General features: G+C 39.0%; 1 protein-coding gene across 1 annotated transcript; it reads left to right on the top strand.

The window, feature by feature from the left end:
• Positions 1–15951: 15951 nt before the first annotated feature.
• On the top strand, positions 15952–19144 carry LOC143857652 (uncharacterized). Its single transcript, XM_077368095.1, has 5 exons — positions 15952–16409; positions 18143–18227; positions 18331–18414; positions 18821–18922; positions 19013–19144. The coding sequence occupies exons 2-5, from the start codon at positions 18144–18146 to the stop codon at positions 19142–19144; spliced, it is 402 nt and encodes a 133-aa protein (XP_077224210.1). The 5' UTR covers positions 15952–16409; position 18143.
• The last annotated feature ends 293 nt before the right edge of the window (positions 19145–19437 follow it).

The raw sequence follows: 19437 nt of genomic DNA, 5'->3' as shown, positions 1-19437 counted from the left end.
GAAAAAATACTGGAAACAAAGTCCAAACAAATGAAAATGAGGAATGATACAGTATGACACCTGGAAACATTTAAATGCCAGGATTAGGTGAACACTCAACATTTAAATCCACCTCTAGAATATTGTTTTAGTAACATAATAAGAGGAATGCCTAGACTCACAGGAGCCCTTGCAAAAAAAGGGCAGAAGGGCTTTTCCATTGGTCAATATCATTATATTTGTTGGGAAAGTTGCCTTATTTCTCACCCAACTTGGGTGGGAAGGCAAGAGGCATAAAATAGAAATTGCCTTTTGGGTTTTTTGGAAAATCCTAGTATAGAGAGGAAGGGCTTTTCTCTCTTAGGGCGTGGGGGGAGAAAAAGAGAGAGAAAGAGAAGTAGAGGAAAATAGAGAAGGAGAAGAAGAAAAGGGGTTATTCTTCAGGTTTCTTTTTGGGCTCTTCTTGGGATTTCTTCTCGGGTTGTCTCTTGGGATTTTCTCTTGTGGGTTTCTCTTGGGTTACTCTTATACGGTATTGGGTTTGAGATAGCAAGGAGAGGGTTGCGGGTTTGTGGGTTTGAGATTAATCCATTGTAATCCTTGCATTTTGTTTTTCTCATAGTAGAAGATTGTGTTTCTCGCCCGTGGAGTAGGTTTTACCGAACCACGTAAAATCTTGGTGTTCATCTCATGGCTTGCTTGTGTTTATTTTACTTTTTCGTTTAATTTGTGCACGATCGGATCGGATTTGCCTGATGGATTTTCTCAACAAGTGGTATCAAAGCTCAGGTGGAGTGATCGTCGAGGCCGGGTAGAGTGATCGTGGGTGTTGTGGTAGGATCGCGGTTAGAGCGATTTTTTTTGGGGTGGAAAGATTGCCAAAGAAGATTCTTATTCGAGGTGGAGTGATACACCGAGAAGTGCGAAGTAATCTGAGATGGCGGTAAAATCGAGTTCTACCCAGTTCAACATCAACAGATTTGACGAAAATGGTAGTTTTACCCTATGGCAGATGAGGGTGAAGGACATCCTGGTTCAACAGGGTGAAGCTAAGGCGTTGAAGGGAACGGATATGAAGCCGGAGAAGATGACGGGTGCCGAGTGAGAAGACATAGAGTTGAAGGCGGTCAGCACGATTCGATTATGTCTTGCAGATAGCGTTATGTTTTACGTTATGGAAGAAGAAGATGCGCCTAAATTATGAGAGAAGTTGGAAAAGCTTTACATGTCAAAAGCTTGGCCAACCGGTTGTATCTGAAGCGGCAATTGTTCGGGCTGAAGATGCAGGAAGGCGGGGATCTTTTGGAACACATTACTGTGTTCAACGGGCTTGTGGATCAGCTCCATCAGATTGACGAAAAGTTGAAGGAAGAAGACAATGCCCTTTTGCTTCCTACTTCACTTCCTGATTCGTATGACAACCTGGTGACAACTTTACTGTATGACAAGGATACAAGAAAGTTAGAGGAAATCAGGGCATCGCGTCTATCGAATGAGATGTGGAAGGAACCTGTTCTCAGTACAAATGAAGAGCAGGGGTTGGTTGTTCATGGTGGGAATCAAAGAGGAAGGTCATCTGACAGGGGATCTAGTAAAGGCAGGTCAAGATCCAGGGTCGGCGGAAAGGGCGTGCAATGTTACCGTTGCAAGGAATATGACCACTTTAAGAGGGATTGTCCAAAGCGAGTTGACAAGGTGGACAATGGTGCTTCGAATACTGTGGTGGTGGTAACAGATGAACAGAGCGAAGGGGTTGGAGACGTTCTCACAGTCTCCACAAGTAATCACACTTCTCCTCATGATGAGTGGATTTTAGATTCAGGTCACTCTGTTCATGTATGCTCCAGGAGGGAATATTTTGATACGTTCCAGGAGACAATGACGGGTGTAGTGTTCTTGGTGACGGGTCTACTTGTGACGTCACGGCAGTTGGGACGGTGAAGATCAAAATGTTTGATGGAGTGGTTCGTACTTTGGATGGTGTGACATATGTCCCAAAGATACGGAAGAATCTAGTATCTCTTGGCCGGTTGGACTCTAGGGGTTAAAGGTTTTCAGCTGCAGGTGGAGCCATGAAAATCACACGCGGCTGTATGGTTCTAATGAAAGGAGAAGAGTGTGGTGGGTTGTATTGTCTGGTCGGGGACACGGTGACTAGTGTTCCGAAGATCTCGATAGTTAGTTGGAAACGGAGTGGTAGCGCGTGCAGGCATAGGGTCTCTTTCGCAGTTGGTGCAGAGACATGTTTCCATGTTGCAGACGATGGTGAGAGGATGACAATACCTGCGATGGGGATGATGGATCGAGATCCCTCTCCAAGGTTGACTGAGTGAGTCAACAGGTTGGCAGCTACACATGTGCATTGGCCGTGTTGATCGAGTTGGGAGGAGTCAAAACCAAGGTGATTCGAGGGCGTGTAGCTGGTACTTCGGAAGGCCAATGGTGGTTTGCGGTGACAGCGGACCGGTAGCAACATCAACGGAAAATCTTCAAGTGACTGGGAAATAAACCAACGTGGAGATTGTTGGGAAAGTTGCCTTATTTCTCACCCATCGTGGGTTACTTGGGTGGGAAGGCAAGAGGCATAGAATAGAAATTGCCTTTTGGGTTTTTCTCTCCTAGGGTGTGGCAAGAGAGTGTTGGGGTGTGTCGGCTGCCTCAAGGGGGAGAGAAAAGAGAGAGAAAGAGAAGAAGAGGACAATAGAGAAGAAGAAGAAGAAGAAGAAAAGAGTTTATTCTTTGGGTTTTTTCTTGGGCTCTTCTTGGGTTGTCTCTTGGGGTTTTCTCTTATGGGTTTCTCTTGGGTTACTCTTGCACGGTGTTGGGTTTGAGAGAGCAAGGAAAGGGTTGCGGGTTTGTGGGTTTGAGATTAATCCATTGTAATCTTTGTATTTTGTTTTTCTCATAGTGGAAGATCGTGTTTCTCGCCCGTGGAGTAGGCTTTCCCGAACCACGTAAAATCTTAGTGTTCATCTTGTGGCTTGCTTGTGTTTATTTTACTTTTCCGTTTAATTTGTGCACGATCGGTTCGGATTTGCCCAGCAGATTTTCTCAACAATATTGACCAATGGGAGAGCCCTTCTACCCTTTTTTTGCAACGGCTCTTGTGAGGTTAGCATTCCTCGCATAATAAATACAAGAAATGTCATTATCTCACACAAAATCCTATTTTGTATTTAAACTAGGCTACTGATATTGGTACGTACTTCCATGTTTTAATAAATGCATAATTTCTTTCTTAATTTGCTGCTTATGAGAGCTTTTTGGGAACTTGAAATAAACAAGAGGGGGGTGAATTGAATTTTAACACTAAATTATCCCTTTTGAAAATTACTTGTGAGCTTAGTTAGAATTTTTCTTCTTCAAATTAGGTTTTTGGTTAGTGCAAGTAAGATTGAAAACAAAAGATATATCAAACCAAAACAAGAATGAAAGGACAAAAATAAGAGATGACACACCGATATATAGTGGTTCGGGCAAAGCCCTACTCCACTCTTCTTAAGATCGTCCTTAAGGATTTCCACTATTGGAGACCTCCACGATGCCCGGCTCCGAGGCGGTTACACTTCCAAGGGATATTAAATGAGGATGCCCTTACACCTTTACAAAGACTCTCCTTCTCCGCCGAGTTCTAAGCGGTTGCTCTCTAGGGAATTAAAATAAGGAATGCCCTAGCCACCTATACAAGAAGTGAAGATTGAATAGCTTGGCTTCTTCTTGAAAGCTTGATGCTCTTTGTAGATCCTTGATTGCTCTTCAATGATTGTAGTTGCAAGTGAAAGCTCTAAGAATCCCAACTCAATAAATTTGCAAGTGCAAGGCAAGTTTGGGAAAAATCAAATCTTAAGCATAAAATGGGTTGCAAGTTTTCTTCAATGCTTAAGGAGGTTTTCAAATCATCAAGAGAGAGGAAATGAATCCTCTAGAAGTTGTATATATAGCCTCACCAAAGAATATGACCGTTTGGGGTGTGGATATCAAAAATCACAAGTTAATTTAAATCCCAACGGCTAGTTTTTGGTCTGTCGCGAGGTTCTCGGAGTTCCGAGAACCATTCTCGGAGCTCCAAGAAATTCTCGGAGTTCTGAGAAATATTCTCGGAGTTCCGAGAGAACGGCCAGAAGAACAAAATATTCTAGTGGACCATTTCTCGAAACTCCGAGAAAATTTCTCGGAGTTCCGAGAAAATGGCCAGAAGCTACTGGACCATTTCTCGGAGTTCCGAGAGAACTCTCGGAGTTCCGAGCTCGGAGCTCCGAGAAAAATCTCGGAGTTCCGAGAAGCCTAAAAAATCAGCAGTTTGTGTATTTTTTGCTTATTTGATTTTTTAGCTTTTGGAACTCAACTCCTATGATAATTATGGAATGTTTATGAGGGTCCCAATATGTTGGTCCACCACATAATCATTCACTAAACCTTTAAAGTTCTTTAAGTGTTCTTTGAAAAATATTTTGAAAACACTTTGCCTTGACTTGAAAATCTAAAGAGAAGGGATGTACAATGATACCTATGCAACCTTCAATTCCTCTTTAGCTTTGGTCTTCAATTGATCTTCCATCTTTGTATGCTTGCTTGAGTGATGATTGTGAGCTCCACATAGCTACTTTGACTCTTGTTGGGTACATCTTCAAGCATGACCATGTTGTGTGTTGGTTTCTTCAATGATCAATCCTATCTTAAACACAACACTTCAAAGCAAATTGATTAGTATTCAAAAACACAATCAATTATGTTTAGAATCATCAAAACAAGATTGGAGAGTAGACCCTTGGGCTTATAATCTCCCCCTTTTTGATGATGACAAACAAAATTGATTATGAGGTGTGTGTGGAGTGACATAGTAGGCAAGTGAATACTGGAACTCCCCCTCAATATATGCACACAGATAAATGATACAAGTTATAAGCATGTGGTGCATATAGTCAATTGAATAGATAATCAATTTCAAACATTCTCCCCCTTTTGTCATCGACAGAAAGGGTGTAAAAATAATTTAGGAGTAGATAACTCCCCCTAAATCAATGCTTATGGTATAGAAATATATAGCCAAGTAATGCACATATACCTGTTCATGATCAAGATGTTGACAAATGTCAAATTGTTAGGTATTTTTAATTAAAGTGAAGATACCTCTCCAACTTAGAAAACTAAGAAGGCTAAGAGTATCAATTGAATGATTTTTAAGATTAATATTTGACATCTCATTCATGCAGATACTACCAAACAAAGATGATATGTATAAATACTATATAGATAAGCTGGTGAAAGGCACAAAGTATTTATTTGGCAATTTCTTTGACTTGATCCGCACTCCAAATGTTTAAGGCACTTCGGATATAACAAATTCTATCATCACTAAGGGGTTTTGTAAAGATATCCGCTAATTGATCTTCAGTGTTGATATATTTTAAGCAAATATCCCCTTTTTGTGAGTGATCTCTGATGAAGTGGTGCATAATCTCAATGTGTTTTGTTCTTGAGTGTTGTATGGGGTTCTTTGTTAAGCTTATAGCACTAGTATTGTCACATTAGATGAGAATATTTTCCATTTTGATTGCATAGTCCATCAATGTGCTTTTCATCCATAGGACTTGAGCACAGCAAGCTCCAGCTGCCACATATTCTGCTTCTGTTGTGGACAGAGCTACTGAATTTTGCTTCTTGCTAAACCATGAAACAAGTGATTTACCCAAGAATTGGCAAGTCCCACTAGTGCTTTTCCTATCTACTCTACATCCAGCGAAGTCTGCATCTGAATATCCGATGAGAGTGAAGGAAGATGATCTTTCATACCATAGTCCTAGACTTTGTGTTCCTCTTAAATACTTGAAGATCTTCTTGACTGCTGATAGGTGAGACTCTTTAGGATCCGATTGAAATCGAGCACAGAGACAGACAGTAAACATAATGTCTGGTCTGCTGGCTGTCAAATAGAGCAAACTACCTATCATACCCCTATACAATTTCTGATCCACAGATTTGCCAAATTCATCCTTTTCTAGCTTAGCAGTAGTACTCATGGGAATTCTTGATGTCTTACTGCTATCCATGCCATACTTCTTTAATAACTCCTTTGTATATTTTTCTTGATTTAAAAATATTTTATTTTTGTATTGTTTAATTTGGAGTCCTAAGAAATAGGTTAACTCACCCATCATGCTCATTTCAAATTAATTTTTCATTAAGGTTGCAAATTCATCACACAATTTTTGATTAGTTGAGCCACAGATGGTATCATCCACATAGATCTGAACAAGGAGGATATCTTGATTTTCTCTTTTGATAAACAATGTTTTATCCACCTTTCCCATCTCAAATCCTTTTTCAACCAAGAAAGTGCAAAGCCTCTCATACCAAGCTCTAGGAGCTTGCTTTAATCCACATAAAGCTTTATCAAGCTTGAAGACATGATTTGGATATTTGAAGTCTTCAAAACCTGGAGGTTGCTCAACATACACTTCCTCTTGGATATAGCCATTTAGGAAGGCACTTTTGACATCCATTTGATATAGTTTAAATCCTTTATGAGATGCATATGCCAAGAGTATCCTAATAGCCTCCATACGGGCAACAGGAGCAAATGTCTCATCATAGTCTATTCCCTCCTCCTGATTGTACCATTGGGCTACCAACCTAGCTTTATTTCTAGTGATAATTCTATTTTCATCCAATTTATTTCTATACACCCATCTCGTGCCAATGACTGGATGATCACTAGGTCTAGGCACTAGCCTCCACACCTTGTTCCTTTCAAATTGACTTAACTCTTCTTGCATAGCCATCAACCAATATTCATCATTTTCAGCTTCTTTGATGGATTTGGGTTCTAATTCGGATAGGAACGCCAAATTGTTACTCACACTACGATAGTATGATCTAGTTCTCACTAGCGATGTGGCATCACCTAAAATTTGGGATTCAGGATGATCTACTAATGTTCTCCTATCCCTAGGCAATGAGTCATCATTTTCATTTTCTAATTCCTCACTAGGTAATGTATGACTTGTAGATGCATGAGGAGGAGCACTCAATTTTGGAAAAAGATGTTCAATGGGTTCATCCTCATCATGTGGCATTTCTTGGGGTGTTGGCTCTCTTTCATCAAATGTCACATGGATGGATTCTTCTACAACTAGGGTTCTTCGATTAAATACTCTTTATGCCTTGCTATGTGACGAATACCCTAAGAATACTCCATCATCCGACTTCTTATCAAATTTGTGTAAATTTTCTTTAATGTTCAAAATGAAGCATTTACATCCAAACACTCTAAAATAGCTTATATTTGGTTTCAAATTTTTCCAAAGCTCATAAGGTGTTTTCTTAGAAATTGACCTTAAATATACCCTGTTTATGATATAGCAAGCGGTGCTAACCGCTTCCGCCCAAAAATATCTAGGGAGATCATTTTTCATGCAACATAGTTCTAGCCATTTCTTGGAGAGTTCGATTCTTTCTTTCTACTACTCCATTTTGTTGAGGTGTTCTAGGTGCGGAAAAATTATGTTTTATGCCATGTTCATTACAGTAAGTGTCAAAATGTACATTTTCAAATTCCGTTCCATGATCACTTCTAATGTAAGAGATAGCAACACCTTTTTCATTTTGTATTTGATTGCACAATGTAAGGAAGTTTTCATAAGTTTCATCTTTGTGTGCTAGAAATATGACCCAAGTAAACCGTGAGTAGTCATCCACAACTATGAACACGTACCTCTTTCCACCTAGGCTACTTGTCTTCATTGGTCCAAAAAGATCCATATGAAGTAGCTCCAAGGGGTAGGAAGTTGAAATCATATTTTTAGGTGCAAATGAGCTTTTCAATTGTTTTCCTAATTGACAAGTTCTACAAATGTGATCTTTGATGTATTTGAACTTAGGCAATCCTCTAACACTTTCTTTTGAGGAGAGGGTCGAAATGAGATCCATTCCGGCGTGACCCAACCTCCTATGCCATAGCCAAGAATCCTCACTAATGGCATTAAGACAAGTCACATTTTGGAGTCTAAGATCATCTAGTCCAATTGTGTAGATGTTATTGTCTCTAGAACCTATGAATTTTACTTCTCCATCTATCTTATTTTTAACAATGCATTTATCGGGATTGAAGACAACTTCAAAACCATTATCACATAATTGACTAATGCTAATAAGATTATGGGATAAGCCATCAACAAATAGTACATCATGTATGGGAGAGGTAGAGTTACCTATGGTGCCTTCACCTTTGACTTTTCCTTTCTTATCATCTCCAAAGGTAACGTCTCCACCATCCTTGAGTGATAGGGATGCGAATTGAGTAAGGTCTCCGGTCATATCTCTAGAGCATCCACTATCAAGGTACCATGTGTTCTTCTTGTTATGGCTTTTAAGGCATACCTACATATGAATAGGCAAGTGAGATCCTTTGGGTACCCAAATCTTCCTAATCTTGCTATGTTCATTTGTTTTTACTTTAGAGTTCAATTTAATTTTATCTTGTTTAGCATGCATGCAAGCAACTTTATAATGACCTTCTAAACCACAATAAAAGCAAGTTTTGGTAATATTAGAAGAAGCCTTTAAAAGTTTGTTTTTATAGTTGGATATTGTAGTATTCCATTTAAGACCAAGTCCACTTTTATCATGTGGCATTCTTTGAATGTTAACAAGCCTATCCAATTTCAATGAACTATGTTCAAAATTTTCAAATAGTTTCTTTAGTTCATCATATTCAAAAGATATTTTACCATTTTCATGCTTTAGCTTGTTGTTTTCAATCGAAAGCTCTTGTCGATTTTCATTCAAAATGGTGATAGAAGCATTTAACTCATGAATTTCTACTTTGTATTTTTCATTTTTATCATCTAAAAATTCATGATCTCTCTTTAACCAACCAAATTCTTTTGTCATGTTAGCAAGAGAGTTTTCAAGTGAAGCAATTTTATTAAATTGAATTTCAAGTTCATCATTAACACTTTGTAAGGAATCAAGAACTTCTTTCAAAACAACGACATCATTTAAAGTGTTTACCTCGTTATTGTCGTTTGTTGAGGCCATGAAGCACACGTTCTTTGCTATCAAGCAATCTTCGCCATCATTTTGTTCGCCTTCGCTTTCAATTTCTTCATCCCACGTGGCGGTCATTCCTTTCTTGCCTTCTCTTCTCTTGAAGCGGTTGTTTGAAGTAGGTTCATTGTTAAGTGGACAATCCGGGCGAATGTGTCCAAGCTTCTTGCAACCGTAGCATCGGGGTTGAGAAGACCCATCACCAAGTTCTTCTTTCGTCTTGAATGGGGGATTAGTTCTTCTATTTCTCATGCCTCCCATGTTCCTTTGTAAGAATTTGATCCTTCTTGTTAGGAGGGCAACTTCATCTTCCATGTCTTCCTTTGTATCTTCATTTTCACCTACATTGCAAGCAAAAGCAACACCTTTTTCTTTTTCACTTTTAGTTTTAATTTCGGGTGCTTTTGTTTTGAAAATCATCTCATGAGTGATCAAGGACCCTATTAGTTCATCTAGGTTCAATGTGTTCATGTCCTTGGCTTCGGTGATTGCGGAGGTTCTGGATTCCCATGACAAAGGTAAGGACCTAAGGATTTTAGTCACTAAATCTCTATTGGAAAATTGTTTTCCAAGACCCCTTAGTCCATTTACAAGATTGGTGAATCTAGTGTACATGTCGGCGATTGTTTCATCGGGTGTCATTTGAAAGAGTTCATATTGCCGAAAAAGATGGTTCATTTTAGATTCTTTGACTTGATTGGTTCCTTCATGGGTGACTTCTAAGGTATCCCAAATTTCCTTAGCCGAATTCAAATTTGATACTCTATTGAATTCTCCGGGAGATAGAGCACAAATAAGGGAATTCATAGCTTTGGCATTATAATTTGAAGCTTGTTGTTCGGCTTCGGTCCAATCATTTAGGTTTCTTGTGGGTAATATGTATTCATTATTAATGGCTCTCCACATTTGATAATCTTGGGTTAAAAAGATTTTCATTTTAGTTTTCCAAAAACCATAGTTTGTTCCATCAAAATAGGGTGGCCTAGTGTTTGAATAACCTTCATGGTGTTGAGGGTAGTTTGCCATTTTAGAATCTTTACTCTAGACCGGTTAGGGTTTTCTAAAAATTAGAGACGAGGCTCTGATACCAATTGAAATAAACAAGAGGGGGGGTGAATTGAATTTTAACACTAAATTATCCCTTTTGAAAATTACTTGTGAACTTAGTTAGAATTTTTCTTCTTCAAATTAGGTTTTTGGTTAGTGCAAGTAAGATTGAAAACAAAAGATATATCAAACCAAAACAAGAATGAAAGGACAAAAATAAGAGATGACACACCGATATATAGTGGTTCGGGCAAAGCCCTACTCCACTCTTCTTAAGATCGTCCTTAAGGATTTCCACTATTGGAGACCTCCACGATGCCCGGCTCCGAGGCGGTTACACTTCCAAGGGATATTAAATGAGGATGCACTTACACCTTTACAAAGACTCTCCTTCTCCGCCGAGTTCTAAGCGGTTGCTCTCTAGGGAATTAAAATAAGGAATGCCCTAGCCACCTATACAAGAAGTGAAGATTGAATAGCTTGGCTTCTTCTTGAAAGCTTGATGCTCTTTGTAGATCCTTGATTGCTCTTCAATGATTGTAGTTGCAAGTGAAAGCTCTAAGAATTCCAACTCAATAAATTTGCAAGTGCAAGGCAAGTTTGGAAAAAATCAAATCTTAAGCACAAAATGGGTTGCAAGTTTTCTTCAATGCTTAAGGATGTTTTCAAATCATCAAGAGAGAGGAAATGAATCCTCTAGAAGTTGTATATATAGCCTCACCAAAGAATATGACCGTTTGGGGGTGTGGATATAAAAAATCACAAGTTAATTTAAATCCCAACGGCTAGTTTTTGGTCTGTCGCGAGGTTCTCGGAGTTTCGAGAACCATTCTCGGAGCTCCGAGAAATTCTCGGAGTTCCGAGAAATATTCTCGGAGTTCCGAGAGAACAGCCAGAAGAAAAATATATTCTACTGGATCATTTCTCGGAGTTCCGAGAAAATGGCCAGAAGCTACTGGACCATTTCTCGGAGTTCCGAGAAGCCTAAAAAATCAGCAGTTTGTGTATTTTTTGCTTATTTGATTTTTTAGCTTTTGGAACTCAACTCCTATGATAATTATGGAATGTTTATGAGGGTCCCAACATGTTGGTCCACCACATAATCATTCACTAAACCTTTAAAGTTCTTTAAGTGTTCTTTGAAAAACATTTTGAAAACACTTTGCCTTGACTTGAAAATCTAAAGAGAAGGGATGTACAATGATACCTATGCAACCTTCAATTCCTCTTTAGCTTTGGTCTTCAATTGATCTTCCATCTTTGTATGCTTGCTTGAGTGATGATTGTGAGCTCCACATAGCTCCTTTGACTCTTGTTGGGTACATCTTCAAGCATGACCATGTTGTGTGTTGGTTTCTTCAATGATCAATCCTATCTTAAACACAACACTTCAAAGCAAATTGATTAGTATTCAAAAACACAATCAATTATGTTTAGAATCATCAAAACAAGATTGGAGAGTAGACCCTTGGGCTTATAGAACTATTGTAAATTTTAGCAACTGTTTAAATAATGAACGACAAGATGCGTTAGTGCAATTATCAAAACATGGTAGTGCAAATATCAGAAGCCTTAAATTATTATTATTATTTTAATTCCTCATTTGAACCATCAAGAGGATAAATATAAATAAAGCACCTATATCATATTGTTTTAGGAGTTTTTATATGGTTTATGCCTGTATAGTCCAGGATTTTTTAGAAAGTACTATACGGGCCACATCATAGGATGATCCAAACCATCCAATTTGATGAGCCATAACATAAATATTTTATTCCCCAAAAATCTTTTCCATATGATGATCCTAGCCATCTGGACCCATAGAGGAACTGCATATCATTGAAACCTTTATAGATCGGAGAGCTAGGATCATACAATGAAAATGATTTTCAGGCCACAACCTAATTACATAGTGGCCCATCAAATGGACTGTTTTGAACATCTTATGGTGTGGCACGTACAATACTTTTTGAAAAATACTAGGTTACACTAGCTTACACCATTTAAAATCTCTTGTTTTTAGCAATGGAGAACATTTTGAAAATGTAGATTTGAGCTCCCTTTCTGATGGCACAAAAATAAGCACCCAATTCAAGGTAAACACGTGGCGAACACGTCCCGGGGTAAAAGTGTAACTTCACCTTAAATATAGAAGCCCTAAGACCCTGATGGGATGGCTCAAGAAGGCAGCAGCCATAAAACACTGAAGGCCTGCCATTACAGGATATTTGACAGCCTTAGCATAGTCTAAGGAATCTTTTATCCCAGAAAAGCTGGCAAGCAAGGGATATTAACGAGATCCTGGCAATCAAGAGATATTGATGAAATCCAGTAGTGTAGGAAACTAATCCTACTTAAAGAAGGAAACCAGAATCCCAGCCAATCAAGGGAAGGCCCCAGGGAAGCAACTTTCCCTCCAGAAATCCCAGCCAATCAAGGGAAAGGCTCAGAGAGGCAACTTTCCCTCTAGAAATCTCAGCCAATCAAGGGGGATCCCTCTAAGAGGCAACTTTCCTCTCTTCTCCGAGGACCTCCATCTAGATAAACAGTCCTAAGACTCAGAAGTAGTCATCCTACAACCAGCCTAAACATTTTCCATTACTCATCAGTTGTTGGTCAGATTTAGGCATCGGAGGACCTCCCCGGAGAACATACTCCGTGTGGGTCTTCTGACTATTTCCTTGTGCAGGCAGACCTTCTTCTCTCTCGAAGCCAGCTCAGCCCATCACTAATTTTGACCGCAACACTTCCTTTGTCTTTCAATAGAAGTGGCCGGTGGCTCCAATGGTTTATGGCTTTCTTTTTTCACAATACAGATTCCCGTAGCAGTGCTCTTTAGTAATATACTAACTATGAGAAATTTCATTACCTCCCAACAAATACTATTTTAGATTTAAATTATTATTATTCTAATTTCTCTTTGGAACTATCAAAAGATAGAAAGAAAGAAAGGATTTGCTAGGCAATTTCTCTGAAACCCCATACTATTGCAAAATTATCCAAGCATAGTAGCCAATCACTTGATTAACTTATCCAAGGATTTCTATCCCCGGTGTAGAATAGCCACATTGTGGGGCTATGCTTATTCATCATGTGGTTCCACATCTTTTCACTAGGGTCCCATTGCTCTCAACTAGACCTGACAAAAAGTGGTGACCCAGACCCGCGGGTCCACCCGGCCCGCCCATAAATTCCTGGTCTGGGTCACCAATCTGTGACCCGTTTGAAATTGACCCGCAGGTCCACCCAGCCCGTCAAAACTGGGCTGGGCCAGGTGGATCCGCGGGTGCCCGTAGAGAAGTACAAAAATTTTATTTTGGCCTTTTTTTCCGTAATTGTCATAATTTTTTAATTTTCTTTGTAGTTTTTTTTGGTAATTGTCATATTTTAATACATTCTTTTGGTATTTTTTTTGGTAATTTTTTTACTTTGCTTCCATTTTTCCGTAATTTTTCATTTAAAACTTAGTACCCGCATGATTATTATATATTGCTATTATTTATTGGTAGCCACCTTTGCGCAAATTGTACTTCTGCCGATGTTTGCAGCAAAGGATGGGCGGCAAGCCGAAAAGTAGCCTCGGCGAAGGTGGCTAGTGAATCCCTATACAAAAAAAAAAATCTTAAAAAAAATACGTCAAAAATCCGGGTGACTCGCGGGTCGACCCGGCCTGAACAGGCCGGGTGTGGGTCCAAGCTCAATGACCCGTAAAATTTTCCGGGTCATTTTGACCCGGCCCGTTTGACCGGACCCATACGGGCCGGGTTATAATATTTCCCTCTAAAGAGAGGAAAGAAAAAACTTTCCCTGGCAAAAAAATTCAGTCATAAATGTTTTTCTTGCAATCCAAACAGGGCCTAAAAGATCACAAAATGAAACGGCTTACCTTTGCTTCATTAATGTAAAACTCACACAAAAAATTGAATCTAGTTTTACTTCATATGTACTTTGATCCTGTATGGATTTAAGTCTCTATGTAAATTTATAGGGAAGAAAAGCAAAAAACAGAAAGAGAGTGGTTAGATAGAGATGAAAAGGAAAAAGGAAAGAAAAAAAGAAGTCACTAACCTTGATTATAAGAAAGAACGAACTCTCTCTCTCCTCACCATGTGATGTTTCCTTGGGAAAAAAAGAGAGAGTAGTTTTATAGTGAAGAGGAGTTTTTCTGCTATATTGAGATAGATTCCAATATGGCCTTCGACACTACTCAGTTTGGAGTAGGGCTAAAGATCCAAGCAACGGAAACAAGATTCACAATGGCATATTGGGTTTGAATGCCTATGTGATTGGGGTTTTCAAAGAGTCTCCCTTCATCAGAAACTCGTTGAGCGAGAAACATGGGATACGATTAGAATGGACTCATCTACCTATGTTTTGCCATTTGCAAAGAGAGAAACATGGGATACGATTAGAGAAAGAGGGAAAGAGAATTTAGGAGTCGATTAAATTGAGAGAGAGGGTGAGAGAGATTTTAGGAGGCCAAGGAGATTTTTTAGCTAATTCAAAATGCGCTGTATTTTTCTTTTTTTAGAAAAAAAGATAAATTTTAGGTATAGAAGGGGTGCCACGTGGCAGCACTATGTTGTGCGATATTCAGCTTTACTTATATACTAGTTGCAGACCCGTGCATCGCACGGGGCGGCGAGTAAATTAGATTGGTTACATGTAAGTCCACCACAATGGTGCCAATATCTGTGTTCTCGTGTATAATTTTAAAAAGAAAGATTTTTCCGGTAATTAGACCGTCTCAGAGGAGCATACCAAACGTAGAAAGAAAGATTCTTGGTAATTCGACATTTCGACCCACTCAAAAGAGTATACCAAACGTTTTAGACGTAGCTTTAGCTTTAGACGGACCCATATGGAATGCTTGATTATATTTATACACGTCCCATGTGGGACCCATGAATATGCTTAAATTCAATCCTGAGAGTGATATTTGGATTAATGGTTGTGATGTATTTTTATATGGTGTAAGGCCGTATTGTCAAGTATTTTTCAAAAATTACGGTACGGCTTACACTATAGGATGATCCAAACCGTCCATTTGATGTGCCACAATGTAAATAGGTTTTCCCTGAAAAATCATTTCCATAGTATGATCTCAACCCTTCGATCTAGAGTGGTTTCCATAATTTGTAGTTCTCTAGATCAGAGGGCTGGTATCATCGTATGGAAATGACTTTTGGGCACAACATATTTATGTTGTGATTAGACGGTTTGGATCATCATATGGTGTAATCTGTACAATGCTTTCTGAAAAAAGATTGAACAATTGGGGCATACACCATATTAAATATCGTATAATCAAATATTGCTGATTTTTAGTCGGAGCATGCTTGTTGCCGCCAATATGGAAATCATCACTTCAAACTGTGATAGCATAGACAGGGTATAATTTCAACCAACCTTGCCAGGCGATGCAGACATGGGAGACATTGCAGCAGCTCTTCAAGTTGTCGAGGATGGTGGCATGCATTTGGATGAGCCTATGTTTGGGGAAACCATTTTGGATAATTATCTCCAATGTAGATTTTTTTCTTTCTTGGATGTATGTTGTTGTAGTGGTGTATGAAATCTGCTCACTCATCCTATGTTTTAAGGAACTCAGGTTGAGATAATTTTATTGTTAAATAAAATAAAAATATTGAAAAAGGTGAATTGGGGATTAAGAAGAGATAGAAGAGAAGAAAACAACGGAGAAGGTCAGAACCAAAATTCGCAGGGTTTGGAGTTGTGAGATTTCCAACCTCGCTGCATTTATTCAAGTCAATAATTGCAAGATTACATCAATGCTACTCATAAGTTAATAAATAAAAATGACTAAGCTGCCCCTATAATCATATCACCCATACTAAACGCAGAAAGTAAATAAGCTTGAACACATAAACCGGCCTAAGTATCCTAATTTATGAATTAACTCCAGGAATTTGGACAGAGGGGTGAAGATTGACTTTTAAAAAGGCTTCTTTGCTAAATACCTACAATTTGGGTACTTTTGATGGAGTGAAATGCCCATGGAGGTTTTGTTAAAAGATCTCACTTATTCTTGAAATTGATTGCCGTAACTATTTCTTGGGTGAGAACTATTCCTTGGTTCAGGCTTGTGTCGGCATTCGATCTTTAGAATGGGTGGAAGGAGATTTGCTCTAGTTCAGAGCAGGGGATTGTGATATCGCAGGAATAGGAACCACCTGCTCCAGGTTACATAAAGCTCAATCCAGATGGGAAATCCGGGACCAGCAGGAGTTGGTGGACGACTCCAAGAGGAGAGCGGATCAGTGATATGGGCCTTCTCAGGCCCCATAGGGATCACAGACTCCAAGGAGGCTGAGGTTAGCTCATTTCACCAGGGCATTGTACTACCGGAGAGAGATTCCATGGACAAAGTGGTAATGGGGGGGGGGGATGGCTCAAGGGGTCCCATGCCTTACCATGGAGATTTGCTCCTTAATTTGACGAGATACAGGACCAAGTGGAGGGCTCAAATATATTTTTTCCCAGCACGTCAGGTCGGCTAATAGCGATACCAATAGCTTAGCCAGAGAAGGGGTATCCAAGGAGAGTTTTCAGATGTTTGAGTATCTTCCTCCTTGAGATTTTCCAATGTCATTTGCTTGTCCCTCTTGGAGGGGTACTCTGTCATGTTTCTTTGTTTTCATTTTAGTTTGCTTTCCATTTCTACATTGACCATCTCGGTTGTAGGGATTCCTTCTCCATTTCTTAAACAAAATTGTTCATCATTCCAAAAAAGAGAAAAAAAGAAACGGCCTTGACTGCTTATTGTGTCATTCTCTTCAGATTGGGTGTCTTGGGTTGATTCGAGAAATATTTCAGTCTGGAATAAAACAAAGTGACTGGTCTGGTTTTTTGTGGCATTTAATCAAGATAATTGGAGTTTCTTGAATCCCAATCTGGTGAGGGTGATAGAGGAGTTCCATGACAGAGGTGCATAAACAAAGAGGCTAACAATACTTACCTCACTTATACCAAAGAAGGAAGGTGTTGTGCAGATTAGGATTTTTTTCCCATCAGTCATTTATGTCGTCTTATAAGATTATTGCAGCGACTTAAGTTGTGAGACTCGTGATTTAAAATATTGGCTGGTACATATGTATCGACTAATTTGTATTGGATTTAGGGGTCTGATATGATACAAACTGCAAAAATTGGCCCTACAAAAATGACAGGCTTATCAAGGGTTTGTATTGGCCAGCACCACCCTGCATATCACGTCTTTGCCACTTTTTATTTGCAAAGAATGCAACCTGGACCTCATTTTTTTCACTCCAACCCCTTCTTTTGAGGAAGGTTATATGACAATTTCGGAGGTCCACTAATGGAGAGGCGAACCACTTAGCACATGTGGGGGTCGATAGATCATCTCTTTTCTTTTTCTTTTTCTGATGTACAAGTCGATAGATCATCTTTGGAGATGTTTGATTTTCTCCCTCGTTGATTGTCTTCCTTTGCATTGCATTTTTCTATGTCATTTATTTTTCTCTTTCATTAAATCCATACAATCATATATTATGCATGAACTCATTTGCATCAGTAGAGCTTGATAACTTATCGGTTACTGGGATTCAAAAGGTCACCAGTATGGTTTTAAATTTCGGCCGAAACGTATCGTTTCGTTTCGGACGAAATATTTCAGTTTCGGCAGAAAACGAAACGAAATGCACAGAGTTTCGGAAAAGTACAAAATTTTGGCAATTTCGCTTCTCTGATTTTACAAGATTTCGTCCGAAATTTCGTACCGAAACCGAATCGTTTCGGTTTCGCTGATGACCGAAACCGAGATTTAAAACCTTGGTCACCAGGAGGGGAGGGACACAATTCTCAAGGTTGTAAATTCATAATATATTATTTCACATAAAGGATGTTGAAACAAGTCTTTTGAACTTTGCTTCTTTTCTATGTGATGTTATTATCGCCTTTACAGGTTAATTTATTTAACAAACTTCCTCAGAAACTCCCTCTGTTTCCACATTTGTCGGTTTTTTTTTCTTTATTTGAATGGTCCCCTATTACCAATTTTTATGTTACCAATGGTTCTTGGTTGCAGTATGGGAGGCCTGGTTGTTAAGCAAATGCTGCATCAAGCAAAGACAGATAATTTTGATGAGCTCTTTAATAACACCAGAGAAATTGTACGTGGTCTTCCATCTAATACGCTGATAAGCTCTCCATTCTGAAACTTTATCATTTTTCATAATTTCATCTCCTTACCGGCAATATTTCATATGTTTTCAGGTTTTCTATAGCTGTCCACATTTCGGCAGCAAACTTGCAGACATGCCTTGGCGCATGGGCCTTGTGTTTCGTCCAGCTCCCTCTGTTAGTACATTTTAAAACTGAGTTTCTTGTTTTGCATATCTCTACAAGCGCTTGAATTTTCTATCGGTTGATGATTGGATCCATCCTGTATTATACAATGATAGTTGTGAAACAACCAATTACTCCAAAAGCTTAAGCTGTTGGAGAAGGCGTTATTTAATCTTTATACTTAAACACTCCCCCTCACTTGTGGCCCCTCTTTTTAGGGTTGGCCTACATGTGGCCCCTCTTTTTGGGGTTTACCATTACATGTTGATTTTTAATATCAAGGTGGTTTGAACTCAGGACCTTTGCTCTGGTACCATGTGAAACAACCAATTACTCCAAAAGCTTAAACTGTTGGAAAAGGCATTATCTTTTTTACTTAAACAATAGTGCTTTCTGATTACTCTATACGGTCTTGTAGATAGGGGAGCTGAGAAGTGGATCTCCAAGATTAGTAGAGCTTAATGACTTTGTTCGTCACCTACACAATAAAAGGTTACTTGAGGTTCTCAGTTTTAGTGAGGTAAACACAATCTGCAACCAGGATATCTATATACATTTCAATATCCAGTAATGAGTAGCTTGGCAATGCTAATAGACTCTGTTAAAACAGACCATGGTTACTCCAATAGTTGAAGGTTATGGAGGATGGGCTTTCCGAGCGGAAATTGTACCAATTGAATCAGCTTATCCTGGATTTGGTGAACTTGTTGTAAGTTTCATTGTCATATTATTATTTGCTTGAAGTTTTTAACTGAAATTGCAAAATTCCATGTGCTGACTTAAGGTTTTGTTGGATCTACTCTATATAACTTGCTCTTAATGAGGCAGCTAAGCGCCTGAGTTGTGCATTTCATGCATGGCATTTTCTTGGGTTTAGGTTAAGGATTGTTGGACGGCTGGCGATCAAACTTTTGGTTTCGATCCAGACCACAGTCCCCATGGAAGTGGAAGTATTTCGTATTAGTTTGTGGAAATCCATATAAATCTTGTAGAAATCATGGAAGTTTATAGAAGTTCACGAAAACGATGAGAATT

Source organism: Tasmannia lanceolata, unplaced genomic scaffold (assembly GCF_043159265.1).
Source record: "Tasmannia lanceolata isolate RefF3 unplaced genomic scaffold, GAP_Taslan_0.1 ptg000025l, whole genome shotgun sequence".
In the NCBI taxonomy this organism is placed as follows: domain Eukaryota; kingdom Viridiplantae; phylum Streptophyta; class Magnoliopsida; order Canellales; family Winteraceae; genus Tasmannia; species Tasmannia lanceolata.
The sequence above is the reverse complement of the archived record's forward strand: the minus strand, read 5'-3'. Positions and strand labels throughout refer to the sequence as shown.

Bases quoted from the DNA above. Each gene is read 5' to 3' on its own strand.
- LOC143857652 (XM_077368095.1), top strand. From the start codon at position 18,144: ATGGGAGGCCTGGTTGTTAAGCAAATGCTGCATCAAGCAAAGACAGAT. The intron at 18,228-18,330 runs GTACGTGGTCTT...ATATGTTTTCAG, and splicing joins TTAATAACACCAGAGAAATT to GTTTTCTATAGCTGTCCACA. The intron at 18,415-18,820 runs GTTAGTACATTT...ACGGTCTTGTAG, and splicing joins TGTTTCGTCCAGCTCCCTCT to ATAGGGGAGCTGAGAAGTGG.